General features: G+C 39.0%; 2 protein-coding genes across 29 annotated transcripts in view; one reads left to right on the top strand and one right to left on the bottom strand.

Annotated features, from left to right (window-relative positions):
• NEB (nebulin) overlaps nt 1–5,747 on the top strand; it is a 200,884-nt gene extending 195,137 nt beyond the window's left edge. For all 23 annotated transcript variants that reach the window (XM_084798870.1, XM_084798874.1, XM_084798871.1 and 20 more), the window contains one exon: nt 4,230–5,747. In XM_084798870.1, coding sequence (XP_084654996.1) covers nt 4,230–4,403 — 174 coding nt within the window. In that variant the 3' untranslated portion in view covers nt 4,404–5,747. The remainder of the gene's footprint in view (nt 1–4,229) is intronic.
• A 5,057-nt stretch (nt 5,748–10,804) lies between these two features.
• The window catches only part of RIF1 (replication timing regulatory factor 1), a 61,412-nt gene continuing 51,502 nt past the window's right edge, over nt 10,805–20,714 (bottom strand). For 5 of the 6 annotated variants that reach the window (XM_084798886.1, XM_084798887.1, XM_084798885.1 and 2 more), the window contains 6 exons: nt 17,843–17,989; nt 17,493–17,570; nt 17,288–17,403; nt 15,253–15,406; nt 13,118–13,226; nt 10,805–12,587 (listed from right to left, as the gene is read on the bottom strand). In XM_084798886.1, coding sequence (XP_084655012.1) covers nt 12,376–12,587; nt 13,118–13,226; nt 15,253–15,406; nt 17,288–17,403; nt 17,493–17,570; nt 17,843–17,989 — 816 coding nt within the window. In that variant the 3' untranslated portion in view covers nt 10,805–12,375. The remainder of the gene's footprint in view (nt 12,588–13,117; nt 13,227–15,252; nt 15,407–17,287; nt 17,404–17,492; nt 17,571–17,842; nt 17,990–20,714) is intronic. The other variant, XM_084798890.1, reaches the window with a different exon arrangement.

The raw sequence follows: 20,714 nt of genomic DNA, 5'->3' as shown, positions 1-20,714 counted from the left end.
GTGAGCAAGCATCTGCAGAATAGGATCACTGAATACTTTGAGTGCATGCCAAGAAGTGTGGGATGGGCAAACCATACAGAGCTATTTCTCCACACTGATTTCCATAAAGGCTACATCAGTTCATAATCTGACCAACAATGAGGGTTCCCCCCACTTTCCCACATCCTCACCAGCATGTCAATTGTTTTCTTGATCTTAGCCATTATGATTGCTGTAACATCAAATCTCTAAGTTGTTTTAATTTTCCCAATTACTAATAATGTTGAATCCTTTTTGAGATACTACTTAGCCATTTTTATTTATTCTCAGAAGTTTCTGTTCAGAGCCACAGTCCTGTTTTTGTTTTTAATTGGATAACTAGTTTTCTTAGCCTTTTTAAAAAATTCTTTATGTATTCTGGTTATTAATCTTCTATCTAAAGTATAGCTAGCTAAGATTCCCTCCCGGTCTGGATTTCCTCTGCACTCAAATTTTTCATTTGCTGCAGAGAACTTTTTAGTTTTATGAGACCCTACTTGTCAACTGTTGGCCTTTACTCCAGGGCAAATGGATCTTATTCACAAAATCTTTTCCTATATCTATAGCTTGCAGCATTCTGCCTACTCTTTCTTCTAGCAGTTTCAACATTTCAGGTTTCATATTGAAGTCTTTTACCCATTTGCAGGGTTATAGAGACAGGTCTAATTTCACTTTTCTACATGTGGGCATTGAGTTTTCCTAGCACCAAATTTTCTGTTTGTGCTGTGTTTGGCACTTTGCATGTGTTTGACACTTTGATCAGATGGCTGAAATTATGTGAACTCGTGGTTTGATATTGTTTTCGTTGAGCTAAACATCTATTTTTGCTCCAGTACCACAGTTTTTATTACTATAGCTCTGCAATATATCTTGAAATCTAGTGATAATCCCTCCAATCTTGTTCTTTTTGCAGAAAATTGTGGCTATCAGGGTCTTTTGTGATTCATATGACATCTTCGGGATCTTGGTTGGGACTGCATTGAGGCTGTCCACAGCTTCTGGAAGGATGATCTTTTTCACAGTATTAATACTTCTAATACATGAGCAGCGTGGAAGTCATTCTATTTTCTAGTATTTTCCTCAACTTGTTCTTCAGTCATCTAAAATTTCAAAGTAGGGGTTTTGTTGGTTCCGATTCTTTACCAATTCTACTTTATTAGGGATTTATTAAAAGGCATGTACTGGGGTCTGGAGAGATGGCTCAGAGGTTAAGTGCACTGACTACTCCTCCAAAGGTCGTGAGTTCAATTCCCAGCAACCACATGATGGCTCACAACCATCTATAATGTGAACTGATGCCCTCTTCTGGCATGTGGATGTACATGCAGGCAGAATACTATATACATAAATAAATCTAAAAAAAAAAAAAAAAAAGGCATGTACCTACCTTACAACCCAACTACCCTAAATATGAGGGAAAGGAGATTAAGGAAAACAAGAATGAAACCTTCTGGGTATCAGTTCCGCAAAGCAATTCCCCTGGTGTAATTCTCAGGAGTCTAGCAGATCTGACAAAAGCAGCCTGTCCGCAGACCAAACCTGGAGGTCTCTACCGAGCTCGCCACTGCTGCCAACTCCTCCAACTGCCCGGGCCCTGGTCCAGAACCTCCAATTTCTTTCTCTGGTCTCCCAATGTCCTTCTCTGTTTCTGTCTCGCCCCACCCCCCACCTCCCACCTCCTAATCTATGATCCTTTTAGTAATACAATACCCTGCCCGGAATCGCAGACCCCTTTGTCTTAGGCTGATCCTTCCTTTTTCTGAGTCTCAGTGGAGTCAAGCATCCCAAAACTGTTTTCACCTTGGGGCCAGACTAGGGGAAGGTTACATGCTCTTCACAAGGTTCAAAATAGGTTTTTCACCTCCTTCGTTAAGTTTATTCCAAGATATTTTTCTTGAAGTTATTGTGAATAGGAATGTTTCTATGACCTGCCTCAATATGCTTGCTGTTGTTGGCTACTGAGTTTTCTAAGCTGATTGTGTGTGCTGCCACTTTGCTAAAAGTATTGGGTCATTTCTGTAAGTTTTATGATCTATATATAATAGCTGCAAATAAGTATTATTTGAGTCATTTTCAGACTTACAAGCCTTTAATTTCCTTCTCATCTTAGAACTACAGCTAGTGCTTCAAGGCTATGGGTTTGTCAAATACAGCCTTTGTTGTATTGAGGCATATTCCCTTCAGTCACAAAGAAAAAGACCTTTTTCTATCTATTAGGATAACCATATAAATTTGTCTACAAGTTCATTGACGTGACTTAATATATTGACTTCCATATATCGAACCATCCCTACATCTCTGGGATGTGTGCTTGTATTTGCATTAAAGATTTCTGTCTCTATACACTACTAGCCTATAGTTGGTTTTATGTTGTTTTATCTTTACCTAGTTTTGGTATTCGAGTGACACTGGCTTCATAGAAGTAACTTGGAACTGCCCTTCTGTTTCTAACATCTATTTAAACGATTGTAGAAGTCTTTGCTGTTAACCTGTCTGGGCTTTTAGTAGCCAAAAGGCCTTCCGCCAAGCTTTTAATCTCATTTGTTATATAGGTCTACTCAAATTTGTATTCTCCTTCATTTAACTTTGGTGCCTTTCAGATTTTCTAACTTTAACGGACTTTATTTCATTTAAATGGATTTTGTTTTTAAATACTTTCTAATAAGCCAGAACTTTAGTGTCTGTTAGTATCAGAGATAAACAAGGGAAGCCTGATAATTTGGGGGTCTTCTATTTCTTTTGGTTAGTTGGGCCAAGGGTCTGTTGGTTTTTGTTTATCTCCAAAAAAAATCATCTCTTAGATTCATTCTTTTTCTGTAATTTTGTCCCATTAATTTTTACCCTGACTTTTATTTCATCCTGTCTACTGGGTTTAGTGTTTTTCCAAAGGTTTAAGCTGTTACCATTAGAACATTTACTTACACTTTTTTTTAACTCAAAAATATTTTTCATACAACATATTTTATCCTATTTTCCTCTCCCCCCCAACTTTTATATTTTCCTTTTAGGACTGCTTTTAATGTGTCCCAGTAACTTGTTGTCATCTTAACTGCAGAATGTTTCTTTCCTTCTTGATTTCCTTGACCTAATTGTCATCAACTAATGTTGTTTAATCTCCATTAAGTTCATTAACTACTAAACATTTGTTTACTGTTTAATACTCATTACATTGTGGTCAGAACAGATAAATGAAATTATTTCAATTGTTCTGAATTTGGTTAAAATTTGCTTTGTGTCCCAGGATATGGTCTATTTTAGAGAAATGTCTTATTTGCTTCGTTGTTTTCCATCCTTTCACTTTAAGGTAGTATATACTTACCCAAGTCTCCTGATTAGAGAATTGAGGCAGGTAATATCAGTTTGGGGGCGGGGTGATATAGAGTCGCTTGCTGTCTGGGGTCATGGTCCTATCTTATACTTCAGTAATTACAGCTTCATTTGCTTTGTTCCTATAGCCTCTCAGTTATGCTTACTCTTCAGTCCACAACAGTGCTTCCGATATTCTCTGGAAAGCTGTTCGGTGGATCAATGAGAGGACGAAAGCGCAGATGCGAGTTATTTTTTGGTTTTTTTCCAGAGTTTCTCTTGTGTAGCCTTGCTGTCCTGGACTTTGTAGACCAGGCTGGCCTCGAACTCAGTGATCCGCCTGCCTCTGCCTCCTGAATGTTGGGATTAAAGGTGTGCACCATCAAGCCTTTGTATAAGCTGACCAGTCATCCATAAACAGAGTAGGACAACATGTAAAGAAAGCTTTGTCAGTCTCAGCCTAGCCCAATGGGGAATGGCTTTGTCTTGGAGGCCTTTTATTTTTCCCCTATACTTATTCATGTATGCAGCATAAAAGACACTGGATCCCCTGGAACTGGAGTTACAGACAGTTGTAAGCCACTAGGAACTCAACTCCGATACTCAGAAAGAACAGGAAATGCTCTTAATGACTGAGCCCTCTCTCTCCAGCAGGAAAAATCACTCCTATATCTCCCTTGGGGAAGTCTTTATTCATAGTGTTAGTACTTTTGGTGTTGAGTCGGAAGCCTTGATATATTCCAGGTATAAATTAATCAGCATATGATTTGCAAATATTTTATGGTTTTCTTTGTTGGTTGTTTTGGTGGTAGCTACAAACTGTCCTTTTTAACTTGTTTATGGAAAAAGTCATATGCTCTTACCTATAGATGCCATTTTTCTTTTGTTTTCATTCCCATGAATAGAAAATCTTCCGTGCCATGTATGACTATATGGCTGCAGATGCAGATGAAGTATCCTTCAAAGATGGAGATGCTATAGTGAATGCCCAAGCGATTGATGAAGGCTGGATGTATGGCACCGTGCAGAGGACCGGCAGGACCGGCATGCTCCCGGCCAACTATGTGGAAGCTATTTAAGCACTTCAAGATCTCGATCAGGCTGCAGTATCTACATTTCAGTGGAGACTTCAGTGTAACCGCCCACTCAAGCTGCCTAATGTTTTCACCTATATCAGTATCATTTAATGTGTTACCATCTCTTCTATAGAAACCAAACATTAATTCATCTTTTCAGTTCTTAAACTAGACTTAGAGCTTCCTTTTTTCTTGATTTTGCACATGAAACTAGAGACAGTAAACATGTAAAAGCTCATCTTGAAAATTACCATTATCAACTCTTTCAGTTTTAAATTGTTTCACAACAGAATTTTAATAGCTTCTGTAGAGTCATGTAACCAAAACAGCTTTCCCAATTATAAAAATATTTTAACATTATTCTGAACATGCCAAACAGTAAAAGAAAAGGAGAGCAAACCACCTTTCTCATGTTTACTAAGTGCTGATGCTTGTGTTTCTAATCTCATTTACGAAAGTTATAAAGATGGCAGTCAAAATAAACTGTTGAGGAACTGGAAACTAATAAAATCCATAGTACCAAAGCAAACTGCTCATGGCTAAACTTCAATTAAGTCTGAGTTTAAAAGTTACCTAAATTTGGGGCTGGAGCGATGGGTTGGTGGTTAAGAGGCACTGGCTGCTCTTCTAGAGGACCTTGTTTGAGTCCCAACATCCACATGGCAGCTCACAAACACCTTTAACTGGAGCCCCAGAGATCCCATGCACATGGTGCGCGCGCGCACGCACACATACCCACACACAGGACAAAACACCTACGTGCATAAACAATAAAATTAAACATCAAACCAAACCAAAAAAGTTACCTGCTTCTTAATGTACTGATAGAAATGAGAAACAAGACATTCTCCGAATGATCACATCTGATTTCGTTTCTTAATTCTTTTCGGCTAACACGGGGCGAGTCTCTTGATTAGTAGAGAACTGAGGCAATTAACTCTAGCTTCTGGAGTTGGCATTAATCCACACTTAGTTCAAGTAGAGAATCCTCCTCTACCTATCAGCTATCCTCAAGATGCTTAATCTTGCTGGTTTGATTAGCTCTCCAGCCAACCAGTGCACTCCTCCTGTAACTTCAAGTAAATCTTCTTAGTGACACTTCACTCTGAATCCCACAAAGTTCTCAACATTAGCCACGTCCTAGAAGGGGGCAATCGCCTAATGCCCCGACTTACACCCATCACCCTGCTTCATGCCCAATACAGAGACACAGACACACCATCCACTTGTGCTATTTTTACCAGTGTCGCAGATTGGAAGGCATCCTGTGGCTCTCCACTACCACACAAGAAAGACTACCAGCTAATTTTTCCACCTCCTAATTGTAATAAAGGGAAGAGATTAGCTAACACTTGTGCCAAAATGTGTTTTGGATTGCATCACACCCCACACCCTGCCCCAATCGTGGTTAGATGAGATTAGCCAAGTAGGCCTGCTGTCCTTTCAAAGGGAGTTTGGACAAAAAGGCTCATAGGGAGACAAAGATTTGAGTGATGGTTCTCGAAGACAAAAAAATGCCCTGAGCTACCAGGAAACCTGGAAAGCAGCACAGAACTTTGACCTCAGCTTTGAAATCATTCAACCTGACACCTTTGAAAAGAAACTTAAAAGTGGAGATGCTGGGGTGCTGTCCCAGTTTGCTTTCTATCATGATAATCACCATGACGACAGCAACTTGAAGCCAAGGCAGGAACTAAAGGCAGGCATCGGGCAAGAACCAAGTAGAAGGCCATGATGAAACGCAGCTCAATTGGCTTGATCCACACAGCCTGTTCAGGCTGCTTTCTTACTATACACCCCAGGGGCGCCTGTCCAGGGATGGCACTGCTCGTATAATCTGACATAGGCATTTTCAGTTGAGGTTCCTTCTTTCCAAAAGACTCATTTGTGTCAAGGTAACAAAAACTAGCCAGCATAACTGACCCCTTGTCAATCTGACAAAATCATCACTGTATAACCATAACCCTTATTTCTAAATCTCACATCGATATCACAATATAAAACACACAAAACTTTGTGGTCTTTAAACATTTCAACAGTTCAATAAAAGTCTAAGGTGTCTTTAAAGGCAACATCTCTAACTGTGGGTTGGGGGGGGGGGGGGGGAGGGGCGCTAAACACACTTCTTGTTCAAAGAGGGAAGAACCAGGGCATAGTTCCAGCCAAAGGGAAAAAAAAAGTCTCAAACTGTATTTCAAATAGCTCAGTGTCCACTGTCTCACAGGGCTTGGGAAGTTCCACTTCTCCAGCCCTGCCATTTGGTGTCCAAGCAGCCTGTCTTGTAGCCTCAGGCAGGTTTCACTTCACACCTGCCAGGCATGGACTCTCTGATAGGACGGTGTCTCAGTTACTGATGGCCCCACGATACCATTGCAACTGTGGCTGTACCTTCCCCAGTGGTTTCCTGGCCTCTCCACCAGGTCTCCAACCCTACCACCACAAGGTGCCAGGCCTCAGCTTCGATAACCCCTTCCATCTTGTAGCTTTTGTGCAGAAAAAACTAGTACCAGGTGGGAGACTTACACATTACTCAGCTGCCAGCTTGAGATGCCTTCTTGGTGCCCTCAGAAGCACAGCTCTGGGTGCTGAACCCAAAGAAATAGTTCCCAGATGATGCTCATCTTTTCTTAACTCATTTTTTTAACCCAGCTAGCCAACACCAATTCTCAGTAAAAACAAGATTTTAACTTCAGTGGTGCCTAATCAGCATCTAATACAAACGATTTCTCAGTCTCAGCTCATCAGAAACCAGACTCCTACTATAAAATATCACTCAAATGAGAAATAGGAGCACTTGAGGGACTCAAACTTCCATCTGAAACCTCAAACCTACAAAAAGGCCTTAATCACCTGCATTTTTCTGAGCATTCCTATCTTCCAAGTACCCCCAGAGCAGCACTCAAAATGGTTTCCATCCAATAGTTCCAAACACTTCAGTATCCTCCTTATGGGGAAATGTGTCACAACATCCCACGCTTCTGCCACCAACTCCCATACGAGTCAGTTTTTTTGTTTTGAAACATGGTTTCTCTGTGTGGCCTCTGCTGTCCTAGGACTCGCTCTGTAGAACCGACTGACTGGAACTCAGAATACCTACCACCTTTGTCTCCTATTTTATAAAGGATAACTGCTATGGGGAATAAAAATGTTCAGTCCAATCTATCTGATCACCTACCAAATATGAACTGTATGTAGGCTAATTTCAGATTACTTTACTGTCATCAAAATAGGAAAACATCCAAACACACGATCACCACAATACAGCTACTTCTGGATACTAAAGATTTTTGTTTTTCATCTGCTTCAAATACTTTTTAAAAATTTAAATTCTTCCCAAAAGTTTAGAACAATGAAGAGGAAGTGGGGCTGGAAAGATGGCTCAGTACTCCTCTAGAGGACCAGGTTCAATTCCTAGCACCCATATACCAGCCCACAACCATCTGTGACTCTAGTGCTAGGCCCTCTTCTGGCAAACATAAACGTAGGCAAAACACCACACACACACACGACTAGATTATCCGTGGGTTTCTATACTCAATTCCAGTTTCTTAGAAAATTCTTACTCTATAAAGTAAGTAAACTGCTTTAGATACTTATTAAACTGTGTACAAAGTTTTGGTAATCTATTGTCTTATGACACTATTATGTTGAACACCCTAGTTATGTATCTTTTTAAGAACACAGGCTTCCTTTTAGGCCGGCATTAACTGCTGGGGATGTAAGCAGGGTACTGACCTAATACTTTGTTAACATTTGTTGAAACAGCCCTCATGGCCTTGATCTCTTGCTCCTGTCTCTACCTCACAAGGTTAGAAAGACACAAACGAACACCCCTCCCTTGATTAGTATTTTAAAATAATCGAGTGATTATAACTCATGTTAATTGTGTTATGTATTATAGAAAAGCATCCATGAACCAATGGCAATTTTCAAAATACACAACTGGTTGTTCTTACACCAAACGGTTTTTATAAATTTTTGATTAAGCAGATGTTGTATGGTAGTGTACAGACATTGTTAAGGACTACACCGAGAAGGCAGAGGCAAGCACATCTCTGCAAGAGGGAAGGCACCCTGATCAATATAAAGAGCCAGGCCTACAACAAAACCCTGTCTCAAATGGTTTTCTTTTCTTTTTTTGGTTGAAGCTGAAGGATCACCATGAGTTTGGCTCCAGTCCTGGCAATAAAGTAAGTTCTATACCAGTTGGCGCTAAAGTACGACTGTCACAAAAACTAATTCAGCTCTCCCGTTTTCCTCTATTCACTCTATCGCTTCCCTGTGCATTAATAAGCACTTTCTATACTCAAAGACAAATCAGCAAAGACACTATTCCCTCTGCTATAACTGAAGCTTAAGTTACATGGGAGAGACTGCTCTTCCTGACATCAGCAAGGAAAATGATCCCTGCACTTCCCAACCACATTAAACAGCCACATTTTATACTAGTAGTACGTTCCAGGGATGTGAGCATCCACAGCTTAGGTCATATCTTCTTTTAATTGAAGGTTTGGTGTATATATAGGAAAAAAAATGTTTCAACAAAACTATAAGACCATCTAAGAACTCAGTGACATCACATAGCTAGCAAGGGCACTTTCACAACCTAACTACAGATCTTAAACTTGAAGGATGTGGACTTTAATGGATACTTCCGAAGAACAATTTATAAAGCCAGGCACATCAGACATAACCATTAACTGAGTGGTCAGAATCCTCAAAATCTATTAACATGCTTATAATCAAAACATTTGGGAGGCTGAAGAAAGAGGGTTGCTTGGGTTTGAGATTAACTGATCATCTACACACAGTTCCAGGACAGCCTGAGCTAGTTTTTGGTAATGAACACAGGCTTCTGCCCCAGCCAAGTGTCACCCCAATAATGCCCACAATTGCCTGCTCACCTAACAAGCTTCCTCTGAAATCAACTACAAATAATCAAATGAAACCTGAGTCTTCTTAAGTTTTAGTCAAAGCTGGAAGCATGGCCAGTAATGGATAGTTTTGTCAAGTATTTCCAGAACTTTATTAATTTTCTTATTTTTATCTAAAACCAACCAAATCCTCCAATTGATATTTGCAGAACATGAACTTATGTTTATTTTAAGCCCCATTCCCTGCCTCCCAGTTTTGGGGTTTTTTTTTAACAGGTTTTTATTCTATAGACCAGGTTGAACTTAAGCACAAAGGAATCATCTGCCTCAGCCTCCCAAGTACTGGAATTACAGCACCTAGTATTAACATTACTGACATTCTAATGACCCTTAAATATGTGACTGAGTTCCTGGTAACTTGCTGAAACAGAACTGCATCTTTAGTAATGACCAGTTTAAACACAGAACTCTACATTTACAGACATGGAAAAATAAACACTTTATAGCTTCCTTTAAAAAAAATAAAGAGAGCTCAGCAGTAACCAGCACTTACTACTCTTTCAGAAGACCTGGATTTGATTCCAGCACCCACAGGGTAGCTCACAACTGTCTATAACTCTGGTTCCCAGGGATTAGGTGCCTTCTTCTGTCCTGAACTAGGTATGTACATGGCATACATATATACATTCAGGCAAAACACTCATACACAAAAAATAAACATCTTATTTGTGCATCCATGCATATGTGTGTGCCATGTACACACAGAAGTTAAAGGACCACTCTCCTTCCAGCATGTGGGCCTCACAGATGAGCTCAAGCCATAACCAAGTTTGATGGAAAGCACTGTATCCAGCTCTACGTTTTTTTGTTGTTCAAAAACACACAATTAGGATATCACATCTGAATGTCAATAGTTTTTTTTAATAAACATTAGAAAATATGTGGAAAGGGGGGTTACATATAATAGTAAAACAATATATTGGAGTCAATTCAGAAATATTGATGCCTTTTTGCTTTGTTAGGAATTGACATGGAAATCTGGAAGGAAAAAAAAAAGTTAAGCCAGGAATACTGAAAGTAAGAGTGACTCAGCTCTATTTTTCTATAACCCTAAGAACAATGAAGATTCAATAAGCTGATATCAATATTTTAAGACACCATCTCATTGAACTACGACTTCACTCAGATCTGTGCTTTTTATTAAATTCAGAAATTTAAGCAAATCATTTTGGTCACATTCCCTGCCACACTTTGAGCTCCCATATAACTTTGCTATGCCTACAACAGAGAATGCAGTTTGTGCAGTGAGCGCTCCATTCACCTCACACACAGTCCTGGCTAGTCATTCCTGCACACCTCAATACTTAAATATAACTACTGACAAATCAACATTTTTAAAATCTCATCTTTTTTAAACTAGTCATTGATACCTAAGTCCTTAGCCTAACAATCCCAGAATTCTTAAGACCCTCTTTGTAGCAAATATATTTAGTTCCAAAAATTTCTGTAATGAATTATGATTATGAAAAGTGCACGAACTTTGACACGAACTTTATTTACTAGGGGCAGCAAAAATTTCTCTGCTGGAAAAAAGAAACCTTAAAATGCAAAAGGAATTGGCTTTACAATTATAGTGTCTTTCTAAGCAGAGGTTAAACTTTAAGTTTGAAACTAAGCACACTCACTGATTTTATTCATAAAGGCAGCAAAAGATATCCTTCAGGAAAACATAAAAGATAGCCAGGCATTGTGGCAAACCCCTGCAATCCCAGAATTCTGAAATCAAAGGCAGCAGAATTATAAAAGTTCAAAACTAGCCTGGGATACATACAGAGACTGTACCTCAAAACAAAACAACAAACAAATAGAAGAAACAAATATGTAAAGTCAGGCACTGACTACTTGGTAAAGTTTACAAATGGTTTAATTATATATCCTATTTTTTTTTTAATTAAACAAAATATACATTTAAAAAGGGCAGTTTCAAACTTCTTCAAGTTTAGTTTTCAATGTATGTAAAAAACCAGGTATCTTTATAGACATTTTTTAGTACAACCTGCAATGAAAATATCCAGGCTAACTCTCCATTAAGAAGAAACATATGAGGCACATTTTCTAGTGGCTGGGATCCTCTTCCAAACCAAAAGAAAAAAGGGAAAAGAAAAAAGAAAAACAAAAAGAAAAAAAAAAAGGCAGTGGCATGTAACATTTTCCGGTTCAAATAATTTTAATTATTCTGGACACTTTAGAAAATAAAGTCATGTTTTAACTAAATACAAAACTATCTGTTGCTTTATTTGTAGATAAAGACTCCTACAAATATCCACAGTAAGTCCATGAAGTACTTTTACTATCCACATGGATATTATGGTATTAAATATATACAAATGTTTCTATTAAACAAAACAATGGTATTCACAAGAAGCTGCAGAAAAACTCATGCAATTAATGATGGTTGAGCTTTATAAATTAAAAAACATTGTCTTCTATACATAATGTACAATCATGCATTTAAGCATGAACACTATACCTCATAAGAGCACATTTTCTCTGGCAAATGCTGCTGTACAAATATTTGTCAATGCCAAATGAATGGGATCTTAGTGAATTAAGCATAACAAGGTGAAACTTGGTATTTCTCTCCAAAGTTCTCTACAGCTGTCACCTTCAGGAGATGCTCTCATTCTTTTGCATCTCAGTGCAGATGTTTCATCAGGCACAACAAATATAAATATTTTGAAAGAGTATAAACACCTCCATCAGTTCAATAAGTTGTAAATAAAACTTTCCTTCTATCTTAAAATATTTTCAATGAACTACACCAAAATATGCATGAGTTGAAGTATGAAAAAAAAAGTATGTATATGTCTTTTGCTTTCAGTAACATTTAAATCTCTTTAAAAACTATGTACTGGCCAAGAAAATACAGTAGGGAAGATCTTTGCTAGTGAACGTATAAAAGTGACCTAATAATTCATTGCCTTTCAGGATTTGATTATTTTATCAATTTTACAAAGTTTCCTCTTTAAATGGTGCAGATTTCTCTAAAAACAAAAAATAAAATCTTATGGTGAAAGAAACTTTACATTTCTCTTCAAATACTAAGAATGTTCATGGGCTGGGGCTCTCCAGCGTGACTCTAAGTTTCTTATTATTGTGTTTGCCATGGTACCAAGTTTCTCGTGCATTTCAAATAGCTGGCTTCCAGAGTAACTGTAGAGGTCCTCAGAATCCAGTTGAAGAGCAAGAGCGCTAATTTGTGCCACAAGATTTTTAGACAACGGGGTCTCTAAAGGCACAGGATCGCTCAAATCTAGAAAACAAAACAAAACAAAAACTAAATCTACACCAGTTTTAAAAAATTATCTGTATCTCCTATCAAACGAGAAATGGGCTAAGGTACACTTGCTCAAGAAAACAAAATGCCAGAAAAATTCACCACAGCTTGTTACTCTGTGCATAATATAACTGTACAAAATGACAACACCCTTGTCTACACCTTGATGTACTAAACACTAATTAGAGAAACCCAGCTGGACACACAGACGCCTAAAATTAAATAGGTTACAGCCCCCCTGCCCCTCCTCGCAGATACTTGGTGAGGGTGGGAGCTGTGGGGTAAATTAACAGCTGTGGTCAAATGAAGACTAGAAGCAAACCAGGTGCAGCGGTGTGCACCTTGAACCCCAGCACAGTCAGGTGAGCTGCCAGGCTGGTCTAGAAAGCAAGTCCAGGACAGCCGAGGCTACACATAGAAACACTGTCTTGAAAAACCAAAAAATTCAAGTTGAATTTTTCAAGAGTTCATCCTGGAAATGAAACTGCTGGGCCTGGCTAGCATACCTGAGGCAAGCCTTTCTTCATCAGCGGAGAGGGTCTTGTTCTCTGTTCCATTTACGGCCTTCTCAGAAATATCGAAAACTGCAATCTCCTCAAGGCCTCGAGATTTCATCTTGATTATAACAATACAAACAGAAATAACAAATAAAACTTTAACAGAAAGACATGGATTGTCCCACAGTCCATAATCCAATCAATTAATACTGTTTTAGAAAAAACACATCATTAAAACTACACAATAAGAAGTTTCAGAGCAGGCATGGTGGAGCAATTCTGTAGTGCCAGCACTCTGGAAACAAACACCAGTAGATCTGTGAGTTTGACGGCAGCTAAATCTCTACAGTGAGTTCCAGGCCAGCCAGGGCTACATAATGACACTCTACCCAAAGGGAGAGAGAAATTTCTTATATTATAAAACTTCTTAGAAAACATAGTAACAGTAGTCAATAAAATTTCCCAAGTTCAGAAATGTGGGAAAGGCAACTCTCAGTATAAATTAGTATGGTAAATAACCCATGGCCTTTATTTTAAAGCTACAGACAGCTCATAGCTTAGCACACACGAGGTCTTAAGTCAGTGGTGAAAACCAGAATTAAACTCTCCTAAGTTTCATGGACGTTAACAAAGAAACTACTATTTAAAAAGCTGTCATGACAATAATCCTATACAATGGCACAAACTATAGGAAAATGTGCCCACATAAAAACTTCAAGAAAATTTTCTTATGAAAACGAAAGAATAAAAGCAACCCATAAGCCCAACAGTTAAAGAATGGATAAAGGAAATGTGGTATATCCACAGAATACTATTCAGCTATAAATAGAGTAAGATTAACAATAAAGCTAGAAACTAACACACTAAACTTATATGCAATAGTTACGAAAACATGATGAGTTTGAGGCCAGGTGGCTCTACATAGAGTTCCAGGGCTGTCAGGGATACTACAGAGAGTGTCTCACAAAAGGGAAAAAAAAAGGGGGGTTGGGGGGTGGGGGGGGGTGGGGAGAAGATGCACCTAGATGGGCCTTCTTTGATAAAGATATTACTATTAGTATTAACTTAGTCACAGCATGTGGAGGTGTGTGTGTGTGTGTGGAGGTGTGTGTGTGTACACATTAGTATGCTTTTGCACAGAACCTGCTTACAATGTCCAGTTCCAAAGGATATGATACTCTTTGGCTCCCATGGAGTTCTGCCTATAAGAGGTAGTACAGGGCAATCAAGACATAAGTTTTTTTTAATTACCATTTTATGTTTTTTAAAAGATTCATTTATTTATTATGTATACAATCTGCTTGTACACCTGCACACCAGAAGACACACCAGATCTCATAGATGGTTGTGAGTCATCATGTGGTTGCTGGGAATTGAACTCAGGACCTTTTGAAGAGCAGCCAGTGCTCTTAACATCTGAGCCATCTCTCCAGCCCAAAATTACCCTTTTAAAAGGAGAAAATATTTCAAAAATTCCACCTGTAAGGCTGCAAATTAATAGTATAGTTCTGGGTTTTGCTTGCTTTTATGTAATTACCATGTCAGCAAAATGTTTGAGTATCAGAAATACAGAAATCAAGTTTACTTTCTATAAAGTAAGCACTTTTCATGGGAGGTTATACTCTAAAATCTGTACCAAGATGTTCGCATATAATGTGGATACTTAAGAGTAAGAAAAGTCACATACATGCTCTATTTCAAAAGTTAAAGAACAAATAAACAAATTTCCTTTTAAATACGAGACCAAATGCAAGCTTTTATTACTACGTTGGTAGAACACGTTTTGTTGTCTCTGTCTTTCTTTTTAAGGGCAGGGTCTTGCACTGTGGTCCACACTGTGTTCAAGAAACGTGGGTCCAACTGTCTCAGCTTCCTAAGTACTAAGAGGAGCACCATGACTCCCAGCTGAGTCGCTTATTAAAATACGACTCTATCTGGAGAGATGACTCAGCAGCTAAGCGCTCTGGCTGTTCTTCCAGACACTCAGCACCAACACAGCTGCTCAAACATCTGTAACTCCAGTTCCAAGCAAGCTGATGCCCTCTTGTCTCTGTAAGCATTGTACACTACACAAGCAGTACACAGACATACAGGCAGACAAAACACTCACGTTTCTTAAGTGACTTTAAATGACAAGTTTTTACCTGTTGCTCATGGTACACTCTGAGAGCCTTTTTTACATTAAACACTTTTGGAGAGCGAATAGGAAGAGTTTTTATTTCAGATGCTGTAAGCGTACTCAAATCCCCAATTGTTTTTATATTCTTGGCTCTGATAAGTTGTCCTAGACCTCTTGCCCTTTTGAAAAGAAAAAAGGAAAAGAAAATTATGCTTTTACTGATAAAGTATGTGAGTACTTCTCCACTTAAACCCAAAGACTTTACTCATATAGTCCACCTAACCCCACGTAGTGTGATGAGCAAATATCTGGTGAATTTAAAATAAATTTTGAATCCTACATACTATGTACCTGGCTTAAATAATGGAGCTGGACATGGTGGCACACCTTGTAATGCCAGCACTCAGAAGGCAGGTGGATCTCTGTGAGTTCAAGGCCAGCCTGGTCTACAAAGCAAGTCCAGGACAGCCAGGGCTACACACAGAGAAACCTTGTCAAAGAAAAAAATAGTGGAAATATGATTCCCCTCTGTATTCTACACTTTGTACCAGCATAAATGATGTGTTCTGTTGTGTTTATACAGAAACAGGCACAGCAGGAACAAAAACTCACATGACTATGTCTCAGGTGCTTCATCAGATGTATGCTGTTTTTCTAACCTATCCTGCACCTTTTAAAAAGTGACTCCCTTCTAACTTCTATATGCATGTCTGACACAGTTCTCTGGAGATGACTATATCGGTGTCTTACTGAGAAACCATGTTCTGAATGATAGTGCTATTAGTTAAAAGAAGTTATCTCAGTTTCCCAATCAACATGTAACAATTCTCTTAAAGATTTGGTAGTCTGGGACTGAAGAGAGAACAGGGGTTAAAAACCCTTGTTGCACTTCCTGGGAACCCAGACTCAATTTCCATTATCCATGTGGCAGTTTATATCCATCTGTCACTCTAGCTTTAAGGGATGTGACACCTTCTGGCCTCCAGAGGTACCAGCCTCACAAGGTAACTTACATACACGCAGGCAGAGCATGTATAGACATAAATTCAAGATGCTAATTACATTTCCAAGAGTTATAATAGGACTGAAAAAAGACTTAATTGAAACACAAAGACCCTCAATGAGGCCCATCTAGATGAATCTACATGGCAGCTTGTTTAGTTATTCAATTTTTGTGGACTAATCTTTATAAGCTTCCACTTTGCAGTGATACTTCTATTTCTCAGAGGGTTTACAGTAGGATGAAAGAACGTATGTCTACAAAAAGATGCAACTACCTAGCAAATACTAAACATTTATTCACATTAGAATATATGCATGTTTTACTTCTGAAGCAAATGTGTGAGAGGAGTAAATGCCAATTAATTCTAAGCATGAGGCTTGACCATTAAGACATTCCTCCTGAACCAAGCCAGGCAATTCAATCCTGTAATACCAGCTTGTATAATAGCAGAAGGCAAGAGAATTCAAACTCCAAGAACTCTTTGGGATACAGAACCTGTGTAAATAACGGGGCTCATAAAGGAAAACCTCACTAAGGTCCCTCCACATCATATGCTTTGGAAATTTAGTCCTTGTGGGTCAATAAGGATTACAGAGGGTCACACAGAGCTGCTGAGGCTGCCATCAAGCTCGCTGTACAGCAGAGGATGCCCCTTGAGCTGGTCCTTTAAAGATGGCACAGAGCTCAGGCTGACCTCAAACTTGCTGTGTAGCCAAGCATGCTCTTGAACTGGCCCTACTGCTCCTGCCCTAGCACTTCCGGATTATGCAGTACTGAGGCTAACGCTCATACCTTCAATCAATGCTAAGCAAGTACTCTTCCAACTGAGCTTCAACCCCAGGCCTAGATTATCCTATTACTACTGTAGAAAATAAAAACTGCATCCCAGCAAACCATGAACTAACTGGTGAGTCTGCCTCAGCTTCCTTAGTAGCCAAACTCCCTTCTCAAACGGGGAAATACTAGCAAAACTGTTCCTTAAAATAAAGAGCAAACAAAAATAAACAAAACCCTCTAAACCTCAGAATATGAGCCATAAGCTTCAACAACCACTTACCACATGTTTGATGTAATCTGAGGTAAAATGATGTCGACTGACGCTGCACAGTTCACCAAAGCCGGGTAAACACTTTCTGCTGGAGATGGCATAGATTCTTTGGCCATTTCTGTAATCTGAAAACAAATTTCAAAAGCCATTAAGTAGAGGTTACAGGACTAAACATGAAAATATAAAATTACATAAAAACTAAAGCACTTCTTACTAAACACTTCTTTGAGCTCTTAAATTTAGAGCTCTGTGATCCTGGGGACAGAAATCCTTTGGCTGAAGTGGTATTATGCTAGACAGAAGAAAGTAGAGAAAAAACAAAAAACACTCAGAACCCCAGACAACTGTAACGTTACAACTTAAATTGTACAAATAAAATCACCTTTGTAAAATTTTAGGAAATGAAAATGGAACAGGGTAAACTATTAATTTACTGTGGGACAGCTGATTTGCCTTAGCCCTCTCCATGAAAAGCAATATATCCAAAGCAAAGAAATCTGTTTCTTAATCTTCAAATACAAGTTTGTAGACAGTTACATACACATTTTAAAGTCCATAGCTTACCTTGGAGTGTGAAGTTGGTGAAGTTTTAACACTTTTTATTATGGGAGAGCTATTTGAAGAATGGGACCTAACAACAGAGCAGCGCCTGTCAATGTCATCTGCCAACCCTGCTTGGTATATTGGATCTGCAAAGGAGACACGTCTAACCTGAAAGTACAGAACAAGTTTTAATAAGATGATAAAGTTCTACCTAATATGCTGGGTCTTGTGCAAAGCAACAATGTTTCCAAGTTTATTTCACTAGAAGTCTCCTGCACAGCTATTCCAGCCTTCAGATATTACTCAGTACTGCAGCTTACCCTAATGACATACCACAGTACCTCTGCAGTGACAGAAACTTGGACAGTGTACAATATGAAGGGTGTGCTGATGCACGCCTTCAATCCCAGTACTCAGAAGGCCAAGAAAGGTAGGGTCCTATGAGCTTGAGGCCAGCCTGGTCTACAGAGTATAGACTTCCAAGTTCCAGATGAGTCACAGCTACATAGCTGAGCCCCTATCTAAAAGAAACAAGGAACAGGCGTGACAGTGCACACCTGTAATCCCAGCAATCAGGACACTTAAGCAGAAAATGATCAAATTAAGACCAGTCTGGGGCTACATAGTGAGACCTCGGCCTGAAAAAAACAACAGAAGGGCTGAGGAGACAGATTAGGTGTTAAAGCACCAGCTACATAATCTAAGAGATAGAGTTCAAATCCTAGCAACAACATTAACAAGTTAGTTCTATAAAGGTCTGTTAACTCCAGTTCCATGGCATCTGATGCATCCTCTCTGGCCTCAACAGGAACACTGGCTTGGCATACACTAACAGACAAGACACACCAAAATAAAACTTTTTCTTTTATTTATTTATTTTCTTAATACAGTATTCTGCCTGCACACCAAATCTCATTATAGATGGTTTGTAAGCCACCATATAGTTGCTGGGAATTGACCTCAGGACATTTGGAATAACAGACCAAACTCTTAACTTCTAAGCCATCTCTCCGGCCCCAAATCAAAACTCTTAAATGCTGTGCATAATTTGATTTTATTTAACCAATGGACTTATATACAGACTACAGGCAGTAATAACTGGCTTCTGGTACATCTTATTAATCATTGTTGTAAATGTGTATTTTGTACACACAAGCACATGTGTGTACGTGGAAGTCAGAGGATAACTTTGAAGGGAAAGTCATTTCCTCAGGTGCTGTACAACATTTTTGTGAAATGGTGCTTTTCGTTAGCCTGGAACTCCTTAAGGAGACTAGACTTACCGAGCAGCATACTCAGAAATATGTTTCTCTCTGTTGCCCCAATAAGATTAGCACATGCCACCAAGCCCAGGATTTTTGCCTTAAACGTGGGTTTTAAAAGTTGAGCTAGATCCTCATGCTGGCCTTGCAAACACGCTACCAAACAAGCTATCTAAACTGCTCTAAACTTTTTGAAAGTAATACAAAAATCATGGACATTAGGTAGCAATTTTTATTTATTTTAGCCTCACTGTGGCTAACTTGGCTTCCTAAGGTCTACAATATGTTCACATTGAGGTATTAGCTATAAGTTCCTGAGAACTCATAGCTATTAATATCATTCCATATCTTCTAGGATTGATTCTCGAGAATGGGCAACAAGTAGTAAGTATCTGCCATAGAAACAATGGTATCCTGTTTTATCTAGATATACACTAAATCTGTAACAAAACTTCAACAGCAGCACTCAGGAGGCAGAAGCAGGGGGGTCTCTGTGAGTTCCAGGACAGCCAGGACTATAGAAAGAGAGCCTGTCTTCAAAAAAGCATGACACTAAGGAATCTATGCTCCTACCAAACAGTAGCGGTAGCTAGTTAAGCTGTATAAGCCATCTTAATAATTCTGTAGCAAATCATAAATTCCATCTTGTTACTACCTTATTACACTTTGTAGTCTACAATAAACCTGTCTTCTAAAAAAGAAAGACATAGCTACCAAGATATGAACTCCAGAATAGCTAGGACAGCAAAGGGAGGCTTTGTTATAAAAACAAACAAAACTACATCTTCCTAAATGATTTCATCTCTGAAACCTCAGAAGGATTTTCACTGTATCTTCCCAGGTTATGAAACTAAGGCTAAAGAGAGGCCTCAATTAAGAGTTCATCATACTGCTAGTAGACAGTGGTGGTGCATGCTTTTAGTCCAGCACTCCCTGAGGCAGAGGCAGGTGAATGAGTCCGAGGCCAGTCTAGTCTACAGAGTGGGTTCCACAACAGCCAGGACTACAGAGAAGCCTTGTCTTGAAAAACCAAACAGAAAAAGAAAGAAAAGAATACACACTGCACTTCCAAGGTCCCAGCACCCACAGCAAGCAGCTTACAACTGCACATAGCTTGATGCCTCTGTTTTCGATAGGCACCAGCATGCCCATGCACATGCCCTGATACACTTACACATATATCTAAAAGTAGTAAAACTAAATCGTTTTTTAAAAAGTATTTATTAAGGCAATGGTGATGCCACAAACCTGTAACCCTAGCTAACTGAGAAATGAATGATGATTTCACTTGAAGGTCAGCCTGGACAGCAAAGACTCTCACATCCAGGAAAAGGTTTTTTTAAAAAAGTGTTGTTGAAGGCAAAGATCAAACCATGTTCATGTATACATACATATACATATTATGTATAAATATACATTCTACAGTATCAAATCCAATTTCAAAATTAAGTTGAAAAGATGAACATGACATCTTTCTAGGACATGTTTCACTAAGCTGAGGGCATAGTTTATGTTAAACACTCATGCACCTCAAGAGTGCACGCCTTTAATTCCAGCACTCGGGAGGCAGAGAGAGGCAGGCGGATTGCTGTGAGGCTGGCCTGGTCTATAAAGCGAGTCTAGGACAGCCA

Source organism: Acomys minous (assembly GCF_964271855.1).
Source record: "Acomys minous genome assembly, chromosome: 10".
NCBI classification, from domain to species: Eukaryota; Metazoa; Chordata; class Mammalia; order Rodentia; family Muridae; genus Acomys; species Acomys minous.
This window is presented reverse-complemented; position numbering and strand designations above follow the sequence as displayed.